The sequence below is a fragment of the Symphodus melops genome (assembly GCF_947650265.1).
Source record: "Symphodus melops genome assembly, chromosome: 6".
Classification (NCBI taxonomy): domain Eukaryota; kingdom Metazoa; phylum Chordata; class Actinopteri; order Labriformes; family Labridae; genus Symphodus; species Symphodus melops.
In genome coordinates, this window is record NC_136696.1 from 18,269,138 (window position 1) to 18,294,154 (window position 25,017).

At 40.3% G+C, this 25,017-nt stretch overlaps 2 protein-coding genes across 3 annotated transcripts; one reads left to right on the top strand and one right to left on the bottom strand.

The window, feature by feature from the left end:
- Positions 1-15,306: 15,306 nt before the first annotated feature.
- On the top strand, positions 15,307-22,117 carry ccdc33 (coiled-coil domain containing 33). Of its 2 annotated transcripts, none has more exons than XM_079346414.1 (11): positions 15,307-15,478; positions 17,089-17,288; positions 17,408-17,471; positions 19,561-19,756; positions 20,388-20,476; positions 20,750-20,872; positions 20,954-21,023; positions 21,113-21,237; positions 21,437-21,526; positions 21,613-21,732; positions 21,840-22,117. In XM_079346414.1, exons 1-11 carry the CDS (start codon positions 15,428-15,430, stop codon positions 21,900-21,902), a joined length of 1,191 nt encoding a protein of 396 aa, XP_079202540.1. In that variant the 5' UTR covers positions 15,307-15,427; the 3' UTR covers positions 21,903-22,117. The 2 variants fall into 2 exon arrangements, with proteins under 2 accessions (XP_079202540.1, XP_079202541.1); XM_079346415.1 differs by having other exon boundaries at positions 21,116-21,237.
- On the bottom strand, positions 21,953-24,999 carry LOC306825582 (cholesterol side-chain cleavage enzyme, mitochondrial-like). The gene is made up of 9 exons (XM_079346408.1): positions 24,631-24,999; positions 24,235-24,390; positions 23,903-24,102; positions 23,591-23,794; positions 23,300-23,460; positions 23,035-23,201; positions 22,797-22,875; positions 22,487-22,678; positions 21,953-22,390 (listed from the first exon to the last, which is right to left on the bottom strand). The coding sequence occupies exons 1-9, from the start codon at positions 24,948-24,950 to the stop codon at positions 22,268-22,270; spliced, it is 1,602 nt and encodes a 533-aa protein (XP_079202534.1). The 5' UTR covers positions 24,951-24,999; the 3' UTR covers positions 21,953-22,267.
- Positions 25,000-25,017: the final 18 nt, after the last annotated feature.

Here is a 25,017-nt window from a genome sequence, read left to right on the forward strand (position 1 = left end):
TATGCATTCATGCATATCTGATAACTCTGTATGTATTCATGTGTTTGTGTGTGTATGTGTGTGTGCTTACACGTGCATGTGGGCAAATGTACAGGTTGGTACATCCTGCTCTGCCACCATCTGTGCTCAGGCAGGCAACAGGCCACTTCATACACAACCTCTCCATATACTGTACATTGGCAGCCCTATGTCTGTTAGTTTTGTTGTATGTTTGTTTCAAATAGGTAAATGTCTTCATTTCTAAATTAAGATAAGGTTAAAGAAGAAAAATCCATTTTGATGACCGTACATATTTAATATGGTTATATCATATGTAAATAAAATAAAAATAATAATTTTATATATATATATACACACCATTATTGATGTCGTTTTAAGTCTGCTTTTATGCATTCTTGTACTCATCTCATCGTCTTTTATTTTTTCTTAATGGGTAATTGGTTACAAGCTGATAACAAGAGAAATATCTACTTGTGTGAAAAACAACTAAAACATTTCAGCCATCTTTTTTTCAGCTCAGCATGTATCTACATATCACCTTTTATATAACATTACAAATCTTCTCTCTCTTCATATGTTGATAAACAAGTCAGAAAACATTCAGTAGCACACAGAAAAGACTCCGACACTCGATTGAATTATCCATGTATTGACGCTTCATTACAATTCTAGAAACATCCTCATACTGAATGTGTTTCCATGATTAGAATTTCAGTTCCGTCTGTAATTGCCAGGCATAATGGTGGTAGATTGGAAATCAATACATGGCTCCTGAGACGGTGTCACTGGTAACCTTTGCGCGTGCTCAGAGGGGCCTCAGCCAATGACATTTTAGGCTTTAAGGTCCCTGTGGATAAGTGCTCATCAGTCAGTGTGTAAATGACACTCTTGGCAACCTGTGTGTGTTTCTAAACATTGCTCCGCCTGGCAGAAGACGTAGGTTGCACTGAAGCAGTCTGGAGTGTTATGTATAGAAGAGTCTCACCCAAACATGGCTGAAAAGAGCTGGAAAACACAGTTTCAGGGTTGGAGACAGGTGACAGAAAGTTCCGGATATAAATAATTAAACAGTTGTTGGTATGCAAACCTGCTTTTTTGAGCCCTAATGAGCTGAAACATCTGTCTGCCAGGGGCATAATGTGACCCCTCCAGCCTCTCTCCTGCCAGGTCCATTGGACTCTTCCTCTGTGTTTGGCAACTGCTCCCTCTCCCTGCATGAAGGTGCCCTCTTTCTTTGCAGTAAGTCCAAGGGAGCGGTCTTAGTTATACTCGGTAAATGTGAAAACACACTCCAGCGTTGGTGCCATCTGCCAGCTCCCCTCAGGGCACCAGCCAGGTGACGGCCACGCTCTCACCCCAGCTATGCCACAACAGCACTGCATGCTGGGATGAGCTGCGCTGTGCCAACTGTTGATTATCACGTCCTCTCACGCCTGCCCACAGACATATTATTAACCCAGAGGACACGCTGTGCTTTATATGGATTTACAGAGATGGATTCAGACTGCGTTTTAATTTTTGATGAATGCAGATGATTTCCTGAAGCCACGTCTTTGAGCCTTTGTTGTTTGTTGTTGTGATCCTCCTCTGTGTTCGCTGCAGGTCTCTGAGGCTGTTTCCCCTCGAGATGCAGTGTGTGTGGAAGCACAGCCTTCCCTTCCTGAGAGGAGGCTGTGCGTCTATGTTTAACGAAGCTCGGACTAAAGTTAAACACGCACTTGGAGAAAATATGCATCTAAACTTGCTAAATCAGGAGTATTCTCACAGAATTGAATGTGCCCTGGATCCCCCTGAAAAGGATTAGCAGAGTCATTATACACTGAAACCTTCAAACTAATCACTTCGTAGGAACAAATCTTTTTTTGTGCAGTTTTAAGTCTCAGACTTTTCTGAAATCATATTAATTAATTTGACACAAAATTCTGCTGATGATACAGATGTGTAATTATTATTAGGCCCATCCACTGTGCCACTAGGCGACTGTGGCTGAGTTGTTCCTGTAGAGTCGTCGTCTCTCAACCAGAAGGTCAAGGGTTCGATACCGATGCGGGTTCGAGTGTTCAGTGTTTGATCCGAGCAGCGTGTCCAATGTGTTCTTGGGGCAAGACACTTTACTTTAATTGTTATTAGAATTATGGATTAGAAACCAATGTCATCAGTGTGTGAATGACATGTGGTTTAAAAGTGCTTTGAGTAGTCAGAAGACTAGAAAAGCGCTATACAAGCTCAAGTCCATTTACCATTTAAAGAGAAAATGTCAACAACACCCTGATTGCTTCTTTGACTGCCGGCTCAGTGTATGTCATCCCTCACCCCCTCTTCTCAACATCTTTAAAGAAGCATGGTCACTTTGATAAAGTAGATTTAATTTAAACTATTTCCCTACATGACATTCTTAAATTCATTCTTTGTAAAGGCAAGTTGAAAGAGGCTATATGTAACTTTTGAAAATGCAGCGTTTGTGACATCACTTCCTGAAACTTTTGCAGAAAATACAACCAATGTAAAAATGTTGCACAGGCAACACAGATAGACTCATTTTATATGCATGTAAAAAGTTACATATAGCACATTTTACCACAGATTTTATCACAGATTATGGAAGATGTAAACATCAATGCCTTTTAGCGTAATCGCTAACCTAATATCCAATTCAAAAGGGAAGATTATTTGGTAAAATACATGACTCACAAAAGGTTCATTTCTACTTTGTCAAAAGTCAATTTTCTTTCAATTCCTTTTCTTCACAGCGGCTCCTCCTGTTAGTCTCGGGGCCACAGGCCTCACTCCTCAGCTCAGTTACTAAAGAAATGTGTGCCACTTGCTTGAAGAGGGCACTAAACATACTTTATTGCTCTCTGATATTGCTTTTCAGTATTTTTATTTTAATGCAGCCCCGTTTATGGGGTCTGAGAAAATGCCATTTAATAGCCCTCAGGAGAAGAGGAGCAATCTTGCATGTGATGCGTCTCACCACCTCTGAGCCCTTCTGTCTCTCTCTCACCTGCTGTTTGGCTCCTTTATGAGGACTGATTCACTGGCATGCTGTTGCTGTATGATATTATTAGATCTCCCAGGATGGCTCTTTGTGTGTTATACTCGATAGTGTTATGTTCATTGACAATGATTTTCAAAATAGGTGTTCCTCAGACTGCCACTTTAACTCCACAATGGGAATGAGTGTGGATCTGCTCAGAATTTGTCCCGTTTGTCTGAGTTCCCTGATTCTGTTAGTCAAGACTTCTTGTTGGGGTTTCAATCCAAACTCGGCCTTGTGCTTAAGGTCAAAATGTATAAAAATGTGTAGAGGGGTGGGGGTCTTCATGCATAATGTATGCAATATAGCATTCATCGCTAATTAGCACTAACAGGAGAGGATGCCCCCTGATTTCCCCTGATTTCGGTCTCATTTGCATAAATATAATGGGGCACAAGAGAGTGTGAAGCCCAACGTCTGTCCTCCCCGAGGGGGAGGAGGGGAGGTGTTACAGAGATCTGGGTGCACAAGTGATAATTGTTAGAGAGCTGTAATTCTGACACTCGGACCTTACACTTGACAGAGTGGAGTGAACAAGAAGACAAATGCACCTTGAACTTGAATCTGACTTGATGAACAGACTAAGCTCTTTTCTTTCTTTAGAAATGTGTCGATCAAAAAGCTGCCAGTACAGTTTGCTTTTCCACTTCAGTTTGACAGATGGACATTTCTTTTACTGTTTTAATGAATGATTGTGAATAAATGGTTGTTGTAATGACATTTAAAAGTTGTTTGAAGAGCTTATGAACACTATGAAACAGACATGAAATTGAGATTGATGTCGTTTAATTACCTACAAAAAGCATTGAGGCCATCAGCAGCAAGATTCACTGTTTTATTGCGGTTATTTTGTATGCAGGGTAGGTGACAGACTAGGCGTGGTTTTGGCGGCATGTTAACTCGCAATGAGTGACACATTTGATTGTCAAAAGGAAGCAGGAGGAGGTTTACAGATGAGATTTATGTCTCATGTACAGGACAAGATAAACAAAGAGATAGAAGGTACCAGTGTATCCACAGGGGGTGACAAAATCAACACAAATGGAAAGTTCCTCCGACATATTCTCGAGATAAATGCTGATGAGAGCAGATTGGGATCAAACATGTTATTTATCTTTCTGTTTTATTGTTGAAGGTTTCAAAGGCAGTCTGTTGCTGCTCTGTTACCTTAAAATGGAAATCATAAAAACAGAGCTAATACTGGTGGAGATTAGGGGGTGGTATTTTGAGAAAACGGTGATACATTATTCACAGACATCGAGGCCCTTGAGTGCCAAATTAATCTGCTTTTTTCTCTCCAGTTGGACGGCAGACTAAATGGGGGCCGTCAGTCGTGCTGTAAAGTGCCGTGCATTCATTTAGACAAGTGTTATTGCTGCACTGGAGCAGTATGGTGTTCAGCGAAGCAGGCCAGCCGGGTGGGTGGAAGCTGTGCAATTATCTCCAGTTCCTATGATGGCGATGATTGCTGAAACAGCCGAGTGGTCCCAGAGCACAGCAGGTGTGACTGTCAGGCAGCATGGTGGGCCTGTCGCTGGATGTGAGCGACACATAAGCACTTTGGAGGGCAGAAACTGAAAAGACCCAACAATAGATCTGTTGTTTAAGTGTGTTTGTTTTGGGGGTTTTTTTTATGTAAAAATAACACTTTTGGCAGTTACTTGTGCAAATTAAAGCAATTAACTTTAAAAAATGTTAAGCTCAAACAAACGGCCATGAAAGCCTCCTGAGAAATCAAACACCATATATCCCATTTAACACTTTCAGCCTCATCCTACAACGACAATGGTGGCCAAAATTGTTAGAAAAACGGACCTGATTTCATTTCATAATATGGTTCTGCATATTTGTACTGTTTTTAAACGCTTTTAACTTTAATATTTGGTATGTCCACCTTTACAGCAATTATAGCAGCATCTCTCTGGCACATTATCAACATATTTCCTGAAATCTTCAACACTTCTTGTTATCCCATGACTTCTGCAACTCAAGCCAAAGGCTTTCCTTTCAGCGTATAATAGGTCTGTCCAGTTTTATTTTCCAACTCGCCCCAAATTTACTCGATTGGGTTGAGGTCCGGACTTCAATTGTGTGACTGACAGTGAAAGAGGCCCAGCTTGTTTTTTGTAAGAAAAAGGAGCTTAAATCTCCTTATGATGCCTATATTCTAGGGTTTATAGAGCATGATGATGACTTTGAATAAAACTGAAAGTTTTACAAGTATTTTAACTAGTTAACTATTTCATCAGCATAAGCATGAACATGTTTCTCTTTCCATGTTTCACTTCTCTGTATAATGACCATACAGACTGATTGTTGTTGACAGATTTGGCGTGGCTCTAATTAAAGCAGATCAAGCAGATGTTTCCCTTTTTATTCCACAATTTCTGCTAAGCAACTCTGACAACGTGCAAATTCAGAAACACACACATCTGCTGTTTCAAAGCACTGGCAGAATGTAAGATGAATACCAATGGCCATGGACTGTGTTTATCAGTCTGACATTCAAAGGAGATAAACGCTTTGCTTTTTCTCTGTGACACAGACAAAACTTTGAAACATGTATGACTTTCAGTGGAGGGAGTGAGATAGTGGGTATGACAGATGTTTGCAGAAAGATAGGATTTCTATTGATGCGCTCACACACACACAGCTTGGACTGATTTTAGCTTCTGGTTTGTTTTTTATTCAAAATTCTTGTAGTGGATAAACTTCTGTGTGTATTTTCGTGCACACACAGTTAACATAAACACATGGAATATAAAATACGCACACATTTGTCTTCATGTCGTTCATCTCGTGAAAACCTTTACCATTGCAATTAAAATCCCAAAAAGTAAGCATATACAGTATCTGTCGTCATGTTGCTTCCCCTGACATAGAGTCAGAACAGTCCAGCTCCTCCTTATCCTGTCATGTGCTGAGGACACAGTTTGAAATGATCAACACTCTGTTGGCTGACTAATGAGCTGGATTCAGAAGGGGCAAAGGTTTGGGCTTGAATGTCTTTGTCAGACAGGCCTGCAGCCCCCCCCCTTCTTTGCAGTTTTTTTCCCCCCAGGGGAGGCCTCACAGACTGCCTAATTGAATCAAGTACACATGGTGCCTCCCCCTTCACTGCTTCAGCCCCTCCCTGTAACGAGAGGGAGCGAGGAGGAGAGCTCCAGCTTTGATGCTTTTGTTCTCTCCAGTACCATGGACAGCGCTGGAGGGGGGCCGGGGGGGGGGGGGGGGGCTTCGCTGCAACTGGTTGCCTGCTGCTGGATGGAGAGGAACATCATCTCTGCAGCTGTTCTCTCTAACCTCCCGTGCTGAAGCAGAAAATTGATGCGTTAGACTCCACAACACCCTAAATTACCCTGCCAGCTTTGGGGGAAAAAAAGGGAGCCGACCCAACCAGAAAGGTTCAATAGCCCGTTAAAACTGTATTTGATAGAACACTGAGTAACATCCCTGCAGTATAATTCATGTGTCAGTGCGCTGGTGGCTCCGACAGGCAGAGCAAATATATGTTAGAGAGACGAGACATGAAGGTGTGAGTATGCATACTTTACTGCCTTGTATCTCCTCAGTGACCTCCCTTCCTCAAACACACACAGACTTCATGTCCAAGGTGCTCATCACAGGTCAGCACCCTCATTTCAGAGAGACGGATTGAATCTGTGCGTCAAGGAAAAGTCTGCCTATTACATGGCCTCCAGATGCCAGGTTAATGATGGGTCTGTTCGTGAGCCAACATTCAAATTGCAAAGATGCATGCATGAGTCTGGATAGGTAGCTCCTGTTTCTGAGATGTTCTGTATGTAGCTTTCATCCTGTTGGCTGAGCTGTATTCTATAAATGTCATGTCGTTTGTCTATTTCATGAAAATGTTCCCTGCGATCCATTCCTGGATTTGAATTGGCTCCTTTTAAAGAACATCTATTACAGTGAGATTATGGTGTTTTTCTTTGCTTTATTTCACATTTTGTTCCTATTTCTATTTCCTATATTTCTTGATGCTACAATCTCTAAAGGTAGGAAACTGGAACACATGTACTGCCACCAGGGGGATAAATAAAGGCATAAATAAAGATAAATAAAGAAAAGACATTTTCTGTTTTCATTCTAATCTGGTTATATCAGTTAACCATCATACAGTCTTTTGTTGAATAAATAAATAAAACGGTGCAGCTGAATTAGATATAAGTCAACAATGTAAGTGTTTTTTGCTAGATTATCTTGCCAGCATGTAACTCAATCAAAAAGTCGCCCGGAAAGCACCATTGCAATAAACTTGGGTCATATATGTCTGAGAGGCTAAAATGTAATTGTGGGGAACAGCTGGATTAGTCTGGCGATGTATATCCGCCTCTAATGCTATTAGATAGGAGTCTGGAGAATACCTTCCAGCACACAGCTCTCACTTTGATGAGACGAAGAAAGACCTGAGCTAGTTAGTTTTGATTACATGTGATTCAGGTTCTGTCTCCTGGACCCTCATGCCAAATCGTGGCTCTGTGAGTCTTTAAAACGAGGCAGGGTTACATCAACACAGTGGAATTTCAATCTCAATCAGGTTAAATTTCGATAACCTTATTAGTGCGAATGCCTTTATGTCTGAGGTCATTTTTAGGCTGTGTGATGGCATTGGGCATCTACAATCTCTCCTTTGAGTGCTCAATGTATTTTCCCAATCTCATCTCCCCTGCCCACAGGAGCCAGAATGAGGGGTCCTTCACTAAAATAGTCCCTCCTTCAGGCATCCATGCTCTCTGCAAGTCATGCTGCTGGACAACAGTTGCTGCGTGACATCCAACTGTTATCTTATGAACAAGAAAGTGTATACAACACAGCACAACACTATTGTCAAGCTATATGCAAACTGCTTGTGTTCCTCACCTCATCCTGATGTTGCATTTATTATTATAGAGTTATGTTTTTTTTTTAACTGCACATCGATTGTAAATCTACATTGGCTTTCAAAGGACTTTTGACTGAGTCTGATCAATAGCCACTCTGAGTACAGATTTCAAATTCATCAGTGCTCCTTATATAGTATTGATTTTGTTCAGTGGCTGCCCTGAAAAGAATCTGATTACTTTTTTTCCCTCCTTCAGCCAGAACAAACAGAGGCTTTGATAGCTCCAGTACAGTAGAACATCTGTGCATTTATACTTCCACTTTGACTTTTTTATGACTCAAAGGCACAAGTATGACTGAAACAGGGAAGAAAAATTAGATGATGGACTTTTGTTTAATAAGAGTTGTTCTTTTAAGAGTTTTTCAGTTTTGTATTCAGCATCTTCTTTTCATCATGCGTATACCTTTTTATGTTTCCAGCTCAAAGTGGATGAAGCTTGCACACAATATCAGTCTGAATTTTATCAGAATCGTCACTTATTTGATTGTCAAACTGATCTCCGAGCATCAGCACTGCTACACGTTACAGTAAACAAGTGTGAAATCCTTTATGTATTCTTTATTGGCAGGTCCGTGGTACTCCCTGTAGACAGGACCCCGGGTTCAGATGCACCATAATGTATGCAGTCCCTCTTCAGCAGAGCTGCAGTGTGTAGTCATTTCTGAGTCTCCTGCCGCCAGGCATTGTTGTGGTTTTTTGAGTGTTGCAGACTGGAGGACGGGAAATGTGGAACTGGTCCTGAATAGTAATAGCTTTACAGATACTTCCCACATATTGCAGTTGTGCAATTTAGACACAGCAGCAGATTGTGACTCCAGTCACAGGAAACAGTCCTTATTCAGGCGTTAGTAGTTGTCTATCAGCTGATGGAAGATCACATGGGGCCACAGTGACATCTAGTGGCTTCTTACTGTCACTCTGCGGTGTGGATTTAGATCATCTGCTTTTGACTGAAATAAATATTTCTACATTTTTTAAAAAATATGTTTTTTCAGTCACGACAAATGTATCTAAACCAAAAAAATAATCTTGAGCTATCTTAGCAGCTATAATGGAGACTTCAAAAAGCTTTCCCTTAGTGGATCATATTCTTATCCAACTCAAACCTTGGAAATCTGGCTTCTTTGATTTTCTCTTTCTTGCATGCTGTTGTGAGTTCCATTTACTGTGTAGTGTCTAAGCTTGTATACAGACTAAATTTCAGTTGTTATATTTGTCTCAGTCTGTAGATAATGTTATCAACAAGGTCATTGTGCGTCTTCCTGTAACGTCGGACTGAAATGTAGTGAAGCTGGCCGGCCTTGACAGACAAAAGCAGGGAAAAAAAGCTGTCGAGCCTAACCGTCATGTGTGGGAGGGGAGAGACCATGAATGTGGGCGGTTCAGTCTGAGTATAAATACAAGAGCTTTAAGCTTTGGAGACCCTGAACACTGAGGATCATCATGAGTCAAGGTTCTGATGGCTGTTGTATGGAAGAGCCCTTAGCACATGTTTGTTATTGAACAACAACAAAAAAAAACATCACTGAGACATTCTCTTATCATTGATTATAACACATCACATGGCACCAAAGCGCAAGAAAAAGCAACTTGCAGGCATTTCTAGTAAACTGTGTTGCACAAACTCCAAACAAAACCCTGGATAATTGTGAATTAAGCACCATAAAAACGGCACTAGCCGTTGTAATTTACTGCTAATTCCTCAGTTGTTTACCTCGCTCTCCTGTTGTTCTCTGATAAGGACAGAGTAGGGATGCCAGGAGCCACTTCCACTCTCGTCTGGCGTGCAGGTTGGGCTGGGCTGCACTGTTTGAAGTGTGGTGCAGGGCCCTGTATCTGTACTCTGCAGCTGGTGCACAGCGTGTAGGACAGATTTAAAGCTCTTCTGTTATTCCCACCTCAGCTAAAAGTCTAACCTCACAATCACCTCTGAATAAAGACATGCCGCTGCTGCTTCACAATGAAGCCGTTCCAGCAGTGTCAGCTATTGTCTAGTTAGTCTTGTATCAGCTTAGCTCAAGCTAATAGCCAATCATCTGTCCAGCTTTCCATAGCTAGCCGTCATAGCACCCAGCTGAATTGTCCTTCCTGGTCAATAAAGATCATATCATTGTCCTACACAAAGAGGGTTAGAGGGTTAACTTCTCTATTTTGCTTTCTTATCTGATTTTAGAAATGCAAATGATGCACATTAAAGGCACACGTGCCCTTAGCCTGCCGTGCCTTCACTCTCCTCGGTCGATATGAAGCTAATGTAAGTCTTTAACCTTCTGATGGACCTCTATCTAATGCCATTAATTCCTTACTACACATGATAAATGGACTTGCTTAAGGTTTCATGGAAGCTTTGACAGATGAATGCAAACCAAACAGCACTCTGAACAGCCATCTTCCCATCAGTAATGCGCACACTGGAAGGGGAAGAATTTATGTGGTCATCATTTGGGTCCATTGACCTCTTTCTTTCACGGGAGCTGCTCTACTTTCCTGCTCTCTCGTAGCTCTCCATATCCTGACAGGGTCTTCGGGTGGAAGCTCTGTAATCACATTGGATGACCTCAAATCTGTGTTTTCGGGAAGAGGTGTGGGGCAGGGTGTGGACATCATTGCATCACTTGTCTGCCCTCTGATGTAAATTCAATCGCCCTGACAGTCCTGCCAAAATAGGAGTGATTTATCACACAACAGGCACACCTACCACTCCCTCATCAATCTTCATGGCCTTTCCACAGCCTCAGATATGTGTGAGACGTGATTTTATTTTCAAGTTAAGATGTTTCATCCATTTGGATTTGCTTGTTCTGATTAGGCCATAATCATCAGGGCTAACTAACATGATTTTCAACAGAACACCCTACAATTTGACAGAATTAAAAAAACTAAAAGTTTGTAGTTTCATACATATCTCCTGTCCTTTTTACTTTTTGGGGTGCCTTTTGGGTACAAGCAACATTAGCATTTTGATGTTTCCCTGAACTGTTCAACAGAATGCTGGCGTCTGTAAATGTCAGCCGGTGTGTTTGTCATTAAGCTCGGGTTGTATAGCATTTTGAAAAGGTCACACTAAGCCGGTGGGGGAAAGCAGACAGTTATACTTGCTGTGCTGGGGCTGAATGTGAGAACCAGCTTGCTGGTGTAAAGCTCTGGGAGTAGATTACTCCACTGTCCCCTCAGGCTTATTCATACCTCGTGGCATGTTGCCTCAGAGGATAAACACTGGATTTAACATGCAGTACATGTTAAGAATTTAATGGCCTCGAAAATACAACAAAATGCATTTAGTTAAGTGTCGTATTATAAGCACAAGGTACGATACTTGTGAGTCAAGTGTTTCTGTTTAATGCAACTTTATAGAAAAAAGGCATACATCTTTTGAGGAGTATTTCATTTCACCACATTCATTGAAATGTATATTATTATATGTGACTTTTTGAAAGAAACATCTAAACTAGAAGTACAATCAGATGAAATGCAACACACGGTTTAAGATTTAACAAGCTGCTCCAAAATTTTTGAGATATTTGATGACATTTTGCCAGGTGCCATCTCCGTTACTGTTGCTTTGTTGTGTGGGAATTGTTTGTCATTCTCCTTTAGCATACATGTTTTGATTAGAAGTCAATAGTTTTAGGATCCAGAGTACATGTGATTCGTTCAAATTTGTGGGTCATATTTACCTGTATCTTGTGTCTGTATGTTTGGACGTCCTCATTCACCCTCAACTCTTCATTATAATCAGGACCGCCCTGGTTTATGTCTTCACCCTGTTTGTTTATGGAGCACTGGGTTTTTACAGCAGCATAACCTTAATTGATGGTTGTTGATTTACTGATAATCCTTGGCTCTGCTGTCACTGTGGCTTTGACGTCCTTGAGTCAAAGCGGTGGGTTGCCCTTGACACACACACACACACACACGCATGCACGCACGCACGCATACCTCTGTCCCTCTTGATCTCTCCTCTCCTTGCCTCCTTCTCTCTCTTAAAAAAAACCTTTTAACGTCTCACTGCAGATTTGATTTTATTCTGCTGACAAGGCCCAGGTAAAATATACAGTGCAAAAATGTCATTTTCTGAGGGGAGACCTTTGATTGATTTTTTTTTTGTCTTGATAAAAAAAAATCATCTAGCAAAATCCAATTGTATTGCAAAATGAATTTCAAAAAAATCTCACTCATTCAGTGCTATAACTAAGGTAAGCTTTCATTTTAAATTATTGTATTTAAACCTAAACATGCATTTAAAATAACTATAAAACAAGAACAAGTTAATGTCTTGCGTAACATTTCCATTTTAACTGAGTATACATATCAATGAGAAACAATTCTAGAAATGATCCTGGCATATTTTAGTCTAAAACCATCCATCTCTCTTTGTATTCACATCTGTATCTCTGAACACAAACTGTGATATCATGAGTGAGCTAAAGTGCTAAATATCAGGAGGACTCTGTTGCTATTGTGTGTCTGGTCTCATTCCATTATATCTTAATTAGATTTCCACATTAGAAGCATGAAACATGAAAAAGAAACCAACTGAATTTCTGCTATGAAGAGAGTCCATGTAAACAAGTATATCCTCTTCTATCAACTTGTTTTGCCTGCTTTCTGCTTTAGATGCCTTCAGTTTTCCAACACCCCACTGACATATGTGTCCATTAGCACGCTACACGTATTTCCACTTGTCAGGTGTGGAAGGCGGTGTCAGAGGACTGAGGAGAAAGAGGCTTTTAGGAAAGACGGAAAGGGTGGGTGCCGAGGTCAAAAGTGGGGGAAGAGAGTGCAGTCTGTGTCAGATGAAGGATTCAGGGATAGAAATATAAGTGTTGGACAGGAAATGTGGAATATGTAGGTGAAGAGAAAGCTCCTGGGAGCTGCCTGGCTCTGGCAGCCTAATTGAAGCTCTGTGTGGCTGCAGACGCAGAGCTGTCACTCCAATGAAGAGCCCATTTGCTGCATTTCGCAAGGTGTGCGTGTTGAATTCCGATTATGTTACAAAAAGCCAAGTCCACATATTGACTCAGAATTCCCCCTAAAACTCTCATTTTCCTCTTTGGGTACACACTGCACATGTCCCTTTCCCCCCCCCCCCCCCCCCCCCCCCCCAACTCTCCAGGCCTCATACTTAACAGGGTCAGAGGCATTCTGCACACAAACACTACATGTAATGATGAATAATTTTCATGGGAGAATTTTGTAAATTTGTCAGGCAGTCTCGTGAATGATAATGAGATATTAGATTCCACAGGAAGTGTTCTCACTTGTACACGTTGTCCCTTGTTGGATTAGTAAAAGATTATGGCTTCTAGCAGAGCACATAGCTGTAAGCATGGGATGAATTATTTATCATAAATTCAAGCAGGCAGTGATGAAAATATTTATCTAAAAACTTAACAGGGTAAGATTTTAAAACGAGAAGCTGTATCCAAGATATGTATGCTCAGGGGTGTTAATAGCTGAATTTGATCTTTGCATATCAGTTTTTGCTAATGCCTTTGGGGTATTTGAACATCCCAAAACAGCTGTCTAAATCTGATCAATAATACGTTGTTGTTACGTTAATATTAAGTTTTATCTGGCAACTCAATAACCACAAAGAACTTGTGGAGCCTCTAGTTCCCAACATGTTGGGTGTCTGTGTCCTTCCTGTTACCTCTGTGTATATTATGCTTACAGGAAACATCTGTCAAAATGAATGTGTAAGCCTTTGCTGACCAGATGTTTTATAGTCCAGGTTACCAGAAGTCTACTTCCACATTAAAAAAGCTGAGGGTAGCAATTTCCAAGAGACATAGACACAGTGCAATGAGCATGCTATTAATATTGGCCTAATGATGATAAACATAAAAAGGATTTATTGGTAGTGACTATGAAAGCAAAATAGTATACTATAGTTCCTTATACATATCTGGGCAGTCAGGCAGCCATTTCATCTGGACACAGTTCTTTGTATGTTATGTTGTTTTTTTACCCATACACTTAACACATGCAAAGGGCAAACATTTTAAATAGGATACAGATTACACATAAATGGAGATCATGAAGTAAGTCATGTCTCCCTGGCCTCACGTCCATCATTAGTCACTGTAATCAGATATTTGTGTCATCAATGAGCTCAGTCTTCATTGCTAATGAGCTAAAAGGACAGATATTGATCTATGCTATTGAAAGGCCTGCATATATTTGCATTAAAAGAGGTTTAGAGATAGTTTGGCAACCAACACTTCATTAATTTAGTTTCTCATCAACATTTCCTGCATTATGTGACATTTATATTTGCTTAAATTTCATAGCTACTGTCGACCTCATATGAGTTGGGGAAAAAGTTGTCTCAAAAACCTTTAGATGTCACTTTATATGACAAATTTTCAATTTGGATATTTATGGTTGTTGGTTTTTCTGACAATATGTTTATTTATGTTTTATTCATTTTGCCCATTGATTGGACTCTTGAGTTGAATAGAACTGGGAATACATTCTCAGTGGGAGCCACAGGTGATGCACAGTGTGTCACGTAGAAATCATTAGCTGCTCACCATCAATCTGCTTATCCAGGCTGAGACACAATTCATGTGGGGGCTGCTATTTGCTGAGCAGGAACCTCCATTTGATTCCATTGATTTTGTCACGCTGTTTCCAACCCATACGCAAATGGTTTGATTTTGTTCCCAATATGCAAACATTTAAAAAAACAAAAAGGTAGTAGCAGAACTATTCAGAGCAGCAACAAAACTGTGCAGATTGCAGAAATATTTATTAACGTAGTGCCAAATCATATCAAAGTGTTATCCATACATTTACCAGAAAAAGAAATACACCATTACAAGTCATAGTCTTAAATCAGAAGTTCACTTATACATCACTATTGAAGAAAACTATCTAAATATTGCTAAAAGATGTTTTTCATTTCTATTTAGACTAATAACAATGTGGATAAATTAACATACTGTCTGTTGAGTTTCGGACAGAATCATAACTTCTGTCAATTAATATTTTTTTCCTTCAAAATAATTTAAGTCTGAATTGGCTTAATTTATCAAAGCATGTTGTGGTGTAAAAACTGCAACATTTACCTCTAACATAAAGTGGGAACATAATTGCTTGTCACTGAATGTGTCGAACTCCCTCCAAATACAATGTACAATATATTTATTCATTTATTTGTCATTTTATTTTAGGGACAATACATGTAGGCATTTTAATATTTCATTAAAGTGCAAGTGATGCAACAATATTTGAGACAGTTGGGTATGTGCAGGATGAAAACAGAAAAAGCGTGCCACAGTTCAGCTTGGATCTGTGTTAAATATGAAACACGATACTTCAGTGTTTCGTACACTAAAGGAGTCACATTGGCCCTGGAAGTTGCTAGGGCTAGTGTTGTGGTTACACGTTGATTGTTCTTACATGATGACAGATCTCCAGCTTTAACATTCTCCATCAGTAAGGTGTTCATTCCTGTCATAAGGACTGACTTTTTCTGTGGGATGAAGGCCTGTAAAAGGACCAAATCACTCGGCAGCCCTGAAGCTGCAAAGGTAGGCTCTGACAGTGTGGAGGGATTTGTGTTGGAGGAAGAAGTTGTAGGAGGATAATGGATTTATTTCATGCGATTGCTTTATGGTACCTGGCAACAGTGATCATTCTCATTTGTATATGCATGGCCCAATCCTGAGTACTGTGGGGTTATTGACTAAGTGCTCTCTTGTTTTAGAGTGGGTACTGTATGCATAGTGATGTAACAGCCTTTATATTCAAGAGATGAAGTGGTTAAACAGACATCACACACACACACACACAGACACACACACACACACACACAGTGAGCAGGGCTCAAAGCCAAAATGTTGTTTTTTTAGAAAAAGGTTTTATTTCTGTAAAAACTCAACTGGTAGATTTAAGTTTCACATTGCAGATGTATATCAAGGCTGCCCACTCACATATGGTCATAATGCCACGTTACATTAACCAGATTCATGTTCCTTCTCTGTGATATTTCAGCATATTTCAGCTGTTTGTAATTCTGGTATCTTTTAGACTCTAACTAGAAGTAGAGTCATTTTCAAACATGCCATGATTATAAACAATTGTACAAGCAACTGTCTTCAGCTATAGTCCTATATGTCATTTCCCTCTGAAGTTACACTTAAGTGCTGTTATAGTGTATTATTACCCTCCAGGTTGTAAGTGTGAGACATTTTGCCATTTTTTTCAAAGACAAAACTATGTGAAATGTCTTTAGACAAACCTCATGTTAACATTTAGCTACTTTCTAGCTAATGTTACAGTTACTACCTTTTAGCTATTGTTAGCTAAAAGGTAGCTGAATTTAGCTAATGTTGCACTAGTTATGGACTAGTGGATTCTTATGTATGTCCTATTGTATATTATTATTATACAGTGGTAGACTAAATGAGCTTACAGCTACTTTCTAACAGTAATATTTGTTAGTTAGGTACTAAATGATAACTGTATGTTACTGGGTTTTATTTCTAACACCAAATTTGGGCCAATACCTCCCTATTTCATCGTTCGTGGTGTTTTCAGGAGTTGATCATTAAAGCAGTGGTGAAATGATTATGATTAATCCGACCTGAATTTTATACAATTTACATCCCCAAACTCAACACGAGGACATCAGCTATGAGCTCCGTGCCCTGAGCATTATGCCAGAGGAAAATAGTTGCTGTATGGAAATGATCAGTGCTATGTAGCCTATTTCCTTACCTGGCAACTTGCACCACAATTTATAGAACCTCTATTTTGCAACATATTGTTTAGGGACCGATATTTGATAATGTCAAGGTTAATGGATTCTTTGCTTTCTGTTATTCCCACACAAAATGTGCTTGTTAATCATTGATGGCAGATGTTTCCTAACTGTGTGCTGACAAGACATTTTCAAAATGGACTAACCCAAAGTCATCACTCTATCACCACAAGCTAGGAAGTGATTTTAAGGGACAAAGCCAGTTCAGTGCCTTTGTCTCTTATACTATTGATCCCTCTACTTCTGATATAACAATATGTTTAATCATATTTTCTCAAAGATACTGTGGCATTAAGGGGATTTTTTCTGTCCCAAAGAAAATTTCTATCACATCGTGGACATTTGTCAATAACCACAATATCTCCTCTTCACTTTCAGAATAATACATACAACCTTCCATCCCACAATGCCCTGGCACAAATTCTACCAAATAATCACTATATCTTCAAGGAAGTGAAGACTAAGATCCACAGAGAAACCCAGCAACATCTAAAGAAGCCAGCTGAGAGGCCAGAGGCTACACCAGCAAACAAACCCAACATTAACCATACCTATCAGATACATCATCCACATAAACGGTAATGCAGACAACATGCAAAAGCACAAGCTTATTATATTAAATAGTAATACTAATAGGTATTGATGTCTCTATTGATTCACAGACTATGTATTTTTATTTCATGTATTTCTATCTTAGACCTCCCCTGCATGTCTTTAAGGATGATCCTAGCATGGCAGAGATCAGCAGCCTCCAAACTAAGGTGATTAAACCTCATTGACACTAAAACTCTTGAATCAATGACAAAAGCAATCTCAAGTGTCAGGTTAGGTGGACAGGGAGTAAGGGAGTCTGATGTGCTCAGGCAATTGAACAGGATCGCACAGTTTGGACATATACCGTAATAGCCTGAAGCATAATTTTAAACAAATGATTTTAAACGAAGACAAGCCAATGAGTCAAGGAGGCAGAACTCGTGCAAGGGCCCTGGAATAGTATAAAAACTAATCATACATTTTTCTGCTGTGTGGGTTTGTTAATGAAATGTTTACTGGAAACATGTTTCTAACTAAATACAGTTAGATGTTTATAAAAAAGCAGAAATTTAGTCTCCACAATTTTACTATGTAAATGTAATATGTACTGTGTAATGACAAAATACTTTGTTCTAATGGCTATGAAAACTTCTGTCTGGAATACAAGTGTCCTAAAGTGACAGCATATATGACAGTGAGGCTACTTTAATGTCTTCAAAGAAAAGAAAAGGGGAGTAAACCTCCAATAGTGAGAGACAGACTCTTCTTTCATTTTTCACACACGATGGGACTCTCCACACTCATCATGGGGAGCCGTCCTTCCCATCATGCCTGTGGGCCCCCCAACAGAGACACCATCTCATCTACAGTCGTGATTGTCACCTTGTCCCTGCCCTTTCAATTAGATGCTCAATTTCACCCTCCTGTCCCAAGGGAGTCACAACCACACCATCCAAGATTGGAATCCCCTAATCGTTGCTCCCCCTCCCCCTCCTTTTACATGCAGCTGGACCGCTGCTCTCAATCTCCATCCAATTCTGTCTATTCAATGTGTGTGTGACAAAGTACAATGGGCTGCAACATGCATGTGCCTTTCAGAAAGAAATGTCTTGATAACAGAGCTTTACACCTGTTTCAGTCCTGAACAGTAGTATTACTAAAACAGCTTAAGTCAAGAACACAACAAGTTAATCAAGTTAAGTCTGTTTTGCTTAAAAATTATGAATGCTCAACTAGGATTTGTCCTGAACCCCCAGTCAAAGCTCCCATGACTAAAGGCTTTCAACAGGAGAGGGTATTATTGTTCCATTGGATCACAGGAGGCTGACATATGAATTCATTGTGCCTCAACCTTAGACCGTCAAATATAAGAGCTCCACACTTGTTGTCTTAGTATTGTCTTTTGGCCTTCAGTTATGTTCTTTTCAGTGTTATGTAGTTTTGAAAATCAAGACAAATATAAATTATTCATTGACACACAGACAATTCACATATGTTCTTAGATCCTCTTAGTATGTTTAGTATGTACTGAACTGGCTTGTTTACCACAACCTGGGGTCAACAACTGTTAAAGATGGAGCTGAAGAGACATCTAGTGTTGATCAAATGAACTGCTCAGGAACAAGTTTGTCCCAGCAGGTTTCTAGGAATATTTCTTTTGGAATCTTTTTTTGCATGTTTTAGCACACCAAGTTAGTGTTTTTTTATTTTTATTTTAATATTTTGGTTTTGACTCAAACTGCTGGAAGTTTCCCTATGATCTTCAGACTGGATCAGATTCTGAAATCCCAATTTTTGTCTTCTAGGATCAGTTCTTTTATATTAATGTTTGCCAGGTATATTTTTTTTTTAGTTAACACCGTTGATGATTGTGATCTTGATCTTCATAGGACTATATTTCTACAAGATGGGAATAGTAGATCAGGTTGAACAACCAGCGAGGGGTCAATTTAAGTGTTGCTAGTTGCAGGAGACAAAATGATACATGATATATTTCTTAAACATTGAGAAATTGATCGGTCCTTGGTGTTAGCAAAGGCACTATAACATTTAATGTCTACTTATTCTACTATATCTGTATAAGTTAAGCAATTCCAATAAATGCAAAATGATGTAATAAACAATAAAGTTTGTGTCACAAGATCAATTTGATTAGATGGGACCTCGGTTTGTAAGACTTGATTCACCCCAATAGCTGCAATCCAATCGAACGCTTTTGACCAACTGAGAATTTTGGTTGAATAACTTGTTTTATTGTCTATGTACAGTACCAGTGCTAAAAAAATAGCTCACGTCTGCGCTGTAACTCTCCATCAGGAGGTTGAAAACTACCGCTCAGCCATGAGCCAGATGGCAGAAGACATCATAGTGTTGAGGACGCAGGTGGTGACGTTGGAGGCAGAAAACAGCCAGCTCCGCATTGACCTGTCTCTGCACCAGGGCCTCGAGCGAGATCAGCTGAATTACTCAGACATTGACACCATGACCAATGCAGAGATTTCTAAACATATAGGTAAGCCACTGCAGAGCATTGTGGGTTTCCACTACATGGTTAACATATATTTTATATGCACCCTGTCTTATGTGAACCTGAGAAAAAAACAGTATAACTTTCTGCTCACTCAAACTTGAAACTAAAAGAAGAAATTAAGTTTGAATACTTCATGTCAGAAAGATTCGTATCCATCCAAGAAGCTTTTCATGTTTTTAAGATTCAAGGATTTAATGCCTTTTTTGTGAATGGAACAACAGTGATATAAAAGATTGCTCACTGTGTGCTTTGTAACCCTTGTGAGAAGCAGACGTTTCATGATAAGACTCATTTAGGCCATGGACCCTGATAAGCTGTGTGGGTGGTACATCCCTTATCTCCTGAAGGACAGTCTGTGACCCTCAGTGAAAGGATGTTCCTGGTGGACTGTCTGCATGGTAGCAAAGCAAAAGAACCAGACTGGAGTCCCATCCAACTTAAAATCATTTCAATTTCAAAAGTGTTACTGATGAAGGTTTAGATCAGCACTAAACTATGCTGTCGTTTTTTTTTTGGTTTTAAACTTTTTTTTTATGTAGCCTAAAAACAACACAATCAGTGTCTCAATAGCCAGATAAATGAACTTTTTGTTCTGTCCTTGTGTTTGTTTTAGCCTCCCTCAAGCTCAAGGTTGCCAGTGAGATCAGAAAGGCAGCCTCACAAAGGGAAAAGATCCACCAGCTGCAGAATGACCTCATAAAGGTGGAAAGAGTGCCTACATTTAGACTTCATACATTTACATACCATACCAACAACAGACAACAATGGCAAAGCACAAACAGCCAACATATTCTTCACGTTACCCGTATTGCATTCTAAAAAAAAAAAATCAGATCGAAGAAAAAGTTGAAATGATACATCATTAGGCTAATAAATGACCCATACAGCCTTCAGGAACATTATTCATAATTTTGATTACGTTACACACTGATGTGTTTAGAAAACGGTTCAGTTCTCATTGTGTGTGTGGTGCAGAAGAATGACAGTGAGAAGGAGCTGCTGAAGCTTCAGAGAGTCTATAAGCAGCAGCACGAGGACCAACAGAATTGCCTGGCAAAGATTGCAACTTTGGAGGGCACAGTGAAACAGCAGGAAAAGGTCAGCTCTGCACTTTACTGACTGATTTTACAAGGTGATGATTGTATTATTCTGCACACTTGTGTTATTGAAATGTTTTAGGTCATTGAGAAGATGGAGAAAGCGTTGAACAGCAAACTTGACAGAAGGGTGATGATAAAAAAGCAAAGAGGTGGGAGCACTCGGTGAAGTAAGAGAACTATTTGTGTTTCCAAAAAAAACCCATCTGATGTAGCCAGAACTTCTCTTGATGCTGTGTAGGAGAGAATGACAAAACAAAGGAGAAGATCGAGTCGGCCTTAGCAGCAGAAAACACTCGCCTCAGAGAAGAGCCGGACAGATCACACAAGCAGCCGAACCCCGGTTTTATGCAGCAGTCAGAACAGGTACGTAATATTTAGAAGTCAACAATGAAAACTAGTGTCAGACTTTAAACAGAAGGGTTAAGGATTGACTTAAGCTCAGCCTCAAGGTTTAATATGACTTCATGAATATATAATTCAACATTATTAATTTGACCAAATATCATGTTGCAGTTAATGACATCTCTGATTGTATTGGAGTTATGTTTTCTGTTCGCCTCAGACAGAAGACGCACTACCACTCAATGAGAGACTGCAATTACTTCACCGGGTGGAGCAGGCAGAGGAAAGAGTCCAAACATTGGAGGCCCAGGTGTATATATCGAAAAAATCAACAACCTTGTACTGTTTACTGTACGATTTAATGTACGATTTTGTCTTACTTGGTTTGTATTACAGTTGGAGGAGAATTCGAAGCAGTGGGGGAGAGAGAAACAAGAAATGATGACCAGACTGAGCGAGCACAGGCACGGCTTTGTCCGGACATCCACCACGACGATCTTTCATAGTGATCCATCAGTAGGTGGAGTGCATTAACCTTTTTCCTCCAATTTACATCACACAGGCTGTGCTGAAGGAGCTGTATCTCACATATTTGACATGGAATGATGTTCTGCTTCTTATAGAGGTCTAAATCAGGATCACTGTATCAGCAAAGCAGAGAGAGGAGCCAGAAGCCGATAAAGTGACCTGCGAATATTACACTGAACTGTTGATCACACATGCACACACACACATCAATGACCCAAATATGTTTAATAAAATAGCACTGTACATCACATGACATATTTTAAGAAGTGGTTGTTTTGATAGAGATACTGGTACATTTTTCAAATAGAATTAAACACTTAGGCTCTGTACATTCAATGTTAATTCAACATTTTTAATAAATTGTACATGTGGACTTCACATTTCCATCATTACGCAGATCACGCATCAACTAATACATTGCAGTAGGCAGAATTCCTTCTCATTCCTAATGTGTTTGTTTGCTCTCCATTATCATCTTATGTTGTCATGAAGGGTTTAGTAGATTTTTCTTTATACCTTGGTGTTACCGATTGCTCTTTAGTGGCTTCAAAGTCAAGATTATTGGCTTTTCCGGTAAGAGAATAAGCTCAAAGGTACTTTTCACTTCCACATGGCGCTGTTTCTCCACCCTGAAGTTCTCAAGCATCTGCCAAGAAAGGAGATCAGGCAAGCAGTTAATAGTAAGTGTAGAATTGCCACATAATATGTTGAAGCGCCTCCTTTGTATCGTGCGTTTTCTCACATGGATGAGGAAGATTTGCATCTCAGTCTCAGCTATCCTGCGTCCTAAACACTGACGGGGGCCGAAGCCGAATCCCAGGCTTCTGAAGTAGTGTGTCTCTGTCCTCAGCCAGCGGGAGGGCCGATACTGCTCGGGATGAAAAAACACTTTGGGGTCTCTGCCCATTGCGTACAGTCCTAACTGTACCAGAGTCTAAAAAAAAAGGTACACAAAAAGGTGAGTCACGCCACATGCTTTCAATATTTGCTCAGTTCCTTGAAAAAGCTTAAATATAAAAACATGATGATGACATTATTAAATAGTCTCTTACCCCTGAGGGGATGTGGTAATTTTGAATGATGACATCTTCCGAAATGTATCTTTGCAAGCTCACTGCAACAGGGTGTAACCTGAGAAATCAAAGTGACACTTCTGTTTTAAAAGTGGACTTATTGACTTTGTGTGTAGTAGGTCGCATGGTTGGAAAAACTGCATAAAATCGGAGTTATAATTTATTCCCTCACATATTTACAGGATAGCATGATGTAGCCAGAAACACCCTTGTTCACCTGAGTGTTTCCTTCAAAGCTCCTTTCACCAGTGGAATCCTCTTGAGCATCTCGAGCATGTCTCCCTGGCTCTCAGCCCGAGCTGAAGCTATCTCTGCTCTCAGCTCCTCCTGGAGGTTGGGATGTCTAGCTAGTTCATACAATGTCCACAGAAGGGTTATGGAAGTCTGTAACACAAAATAAAAAGATGCAGACTTTTAAAAAAAAAAGAGGTTAAAGGAAACACTAGACAGGAAGTGACTATTGAGTTAGATTTTTGGCTCACTGTATCGACTCCTCCAGCCATTAGTTCAGTGATGCTAGCCTTGATGTCTTCAATGGACAGCTTGTCTAGCATGAGCAGGCTAGCAAGGACTCCTGGGTATGTTTTTGAAGAGCTGGTGTCCTGGCGTAGCTGCCTGTAGATGTTCTGGATGCAACGATCCGCTAAGCACCAAAATATATTTTCTGAAGTTTAGAGAACCCTCCACAGAGAGTACGATGTGAATTTTCGTGCCAAACTTACTAACTCATGACTCCAAGCAAAACTACAAAATGATATTCCTGGTGCTTCTACCTTGGTTGAAGATCCCATCCCAGGCCTCCACATGGTCCCGCCACACCTTTGCACCAATCTTCCTCAACAGAGCAGGAGGGATGTAGAGCATAGGCGAGGTAGTCTTGAACATGAGGGTGATGCAGTCAATGAAATGTTGAGCTTCGGGGTCAATGTAGTCAAGCATTAGACCAAGACGCTCCCCATATAGTACTGAGCCCACCGCTGTGTAGGACAAAGTCAAAATAAGGACAAGCAATGTGTCAGGTAAAAAAAACAGTGAGAGTATTAAATCAGGCATTTAACATCAAGAGAGATAAAAGTCATTCTCACACTCCAGTGCATATTTAAAGAGTTCTTGAGAAAGGTCAGTGGTCCATTTGTTCTGGCCACTACGCTCAATCTTTTTGTGAACTCTGGCCACAAAATCCTCGCCCACTTCCTCCAGGAGAGGCACAAAGTTTTCCAGCACCTTTGGAGAAATCACCTCCTTATTGAGAATCACACGGTTTGATCTCCAGTCTTCTCCGTTCCTGTGTGATAATTAGATGTTAAGTCCATTAGCAGTGCACTGTCTTGAAGTCGAAAGCAGACTTTCAGTTTAGTTTGAACGTTTTGGTAAAGATGCATTTAAGCTGGAAGAAAGGAGACACAAGAGCACATACTTGAGTAGAACTCCGTATTTGCGATTCCTGTAATCTCTGTAGGACGTCCATGCTTCAACTTTCAGCCTTTTAGGGTAATGGCCCTCCGCTTTGAACAGGATGGCAGCATCTTCAGGATTGATGATATTTACGCTATCATAATAACCTATTTTTTCTCTGACATACACAGTCAGAGAATGAAAGGGTTGCAAATCTCTTATCAGCAGCTTGTTTTCAGGAAACATGACTGTGGAATGTGAGACACATTTTAACAAACAAATGTCTGTACTTGCACAGAGAAGTGTTTAATGTGTTTAATAGTGATATGTTTTGTCTACTCATTTATCTAGACAGTGGATATATTAGATTATTTCTTTATTGGAAGGCATACAGCAACACACTGACTTCCCTTCATACCTGTAAATAGGTCCAAACGTGTTGAAGTTCTGCACCATGATGCGGTGCAGGTTTTTGAAGCCATCCAGTTTCCAGAAGTTGTACAAGTTGGCCACTCCGTTTTTCCACAGTCCAGGAATCTCATTGAAAGGCCGGACGATGCTGCTGCTCTCCGAATACGCCTGCCTGACCACGGGCATACTGCTGCTGCAGCGCACACCCGTCATAGTCAGCTCATCTATCCAGGACAGGGGGCGCATCACAGGACTGCGCCACACACTCATCTTCACCATCCTGACTCCAAACTGTGCTAAACCTTCAGCACTGGCTCTCCCAGACATGAAGGGCGCAGTAGAAGGAGGCTGGTCTAAATAGTCAGCCCCCCTGTCTGTGCTGATCAAGGCTGTT

Excerpts from the sequence above, each read along its gene's own strand:
- LOC306825582 (XM_079346408.1), bottom strand. The coding sequence starts at position 24,950 with ATGTCTGGGAGAGCCAGTGCTGAAGGTTTAGCACAGTTTGGAGTCAGG. Across the intron at positions 24,103-24,234 it reads AAATACGGAGTTCTACTCAA|GAACGGAGAAGACTGGAGAT; the intron begins GTATGTGCTCTT and ends ATTATCACACAG. Across the intron at positions 23,202-23,299 it reads TGGCTGGAGGAGTCGATACA|ACTTCCATAACCCTTCTGTG; the intron begins GTGAGCCAAAAA and ends TTTGTGTTACAG.
- ccdc33 (XM_079346414.1), top strand. The coding sequence starts at position 15,428 with ATGAAGGCCTGTAAAAGGACCAAATCACTCGGCAGCCCTGAAGCTGCA. Across the intron at positions 20,873-20,953 it reads CAGTGAAACAGCAGGAAAAG|GTCATTGAGAAGATGGAGAA; the intron begins GTCAGCTCTGCA and ends GAAATGTTTTAG. Across the intron at positions 21,238-21,436 it reads TTATGCAGCAGTCAGAACAG|ACAGAAGACGCACTACCACT; the intron begins GTACGTAATATT and ends TGTTCGCCTCAG.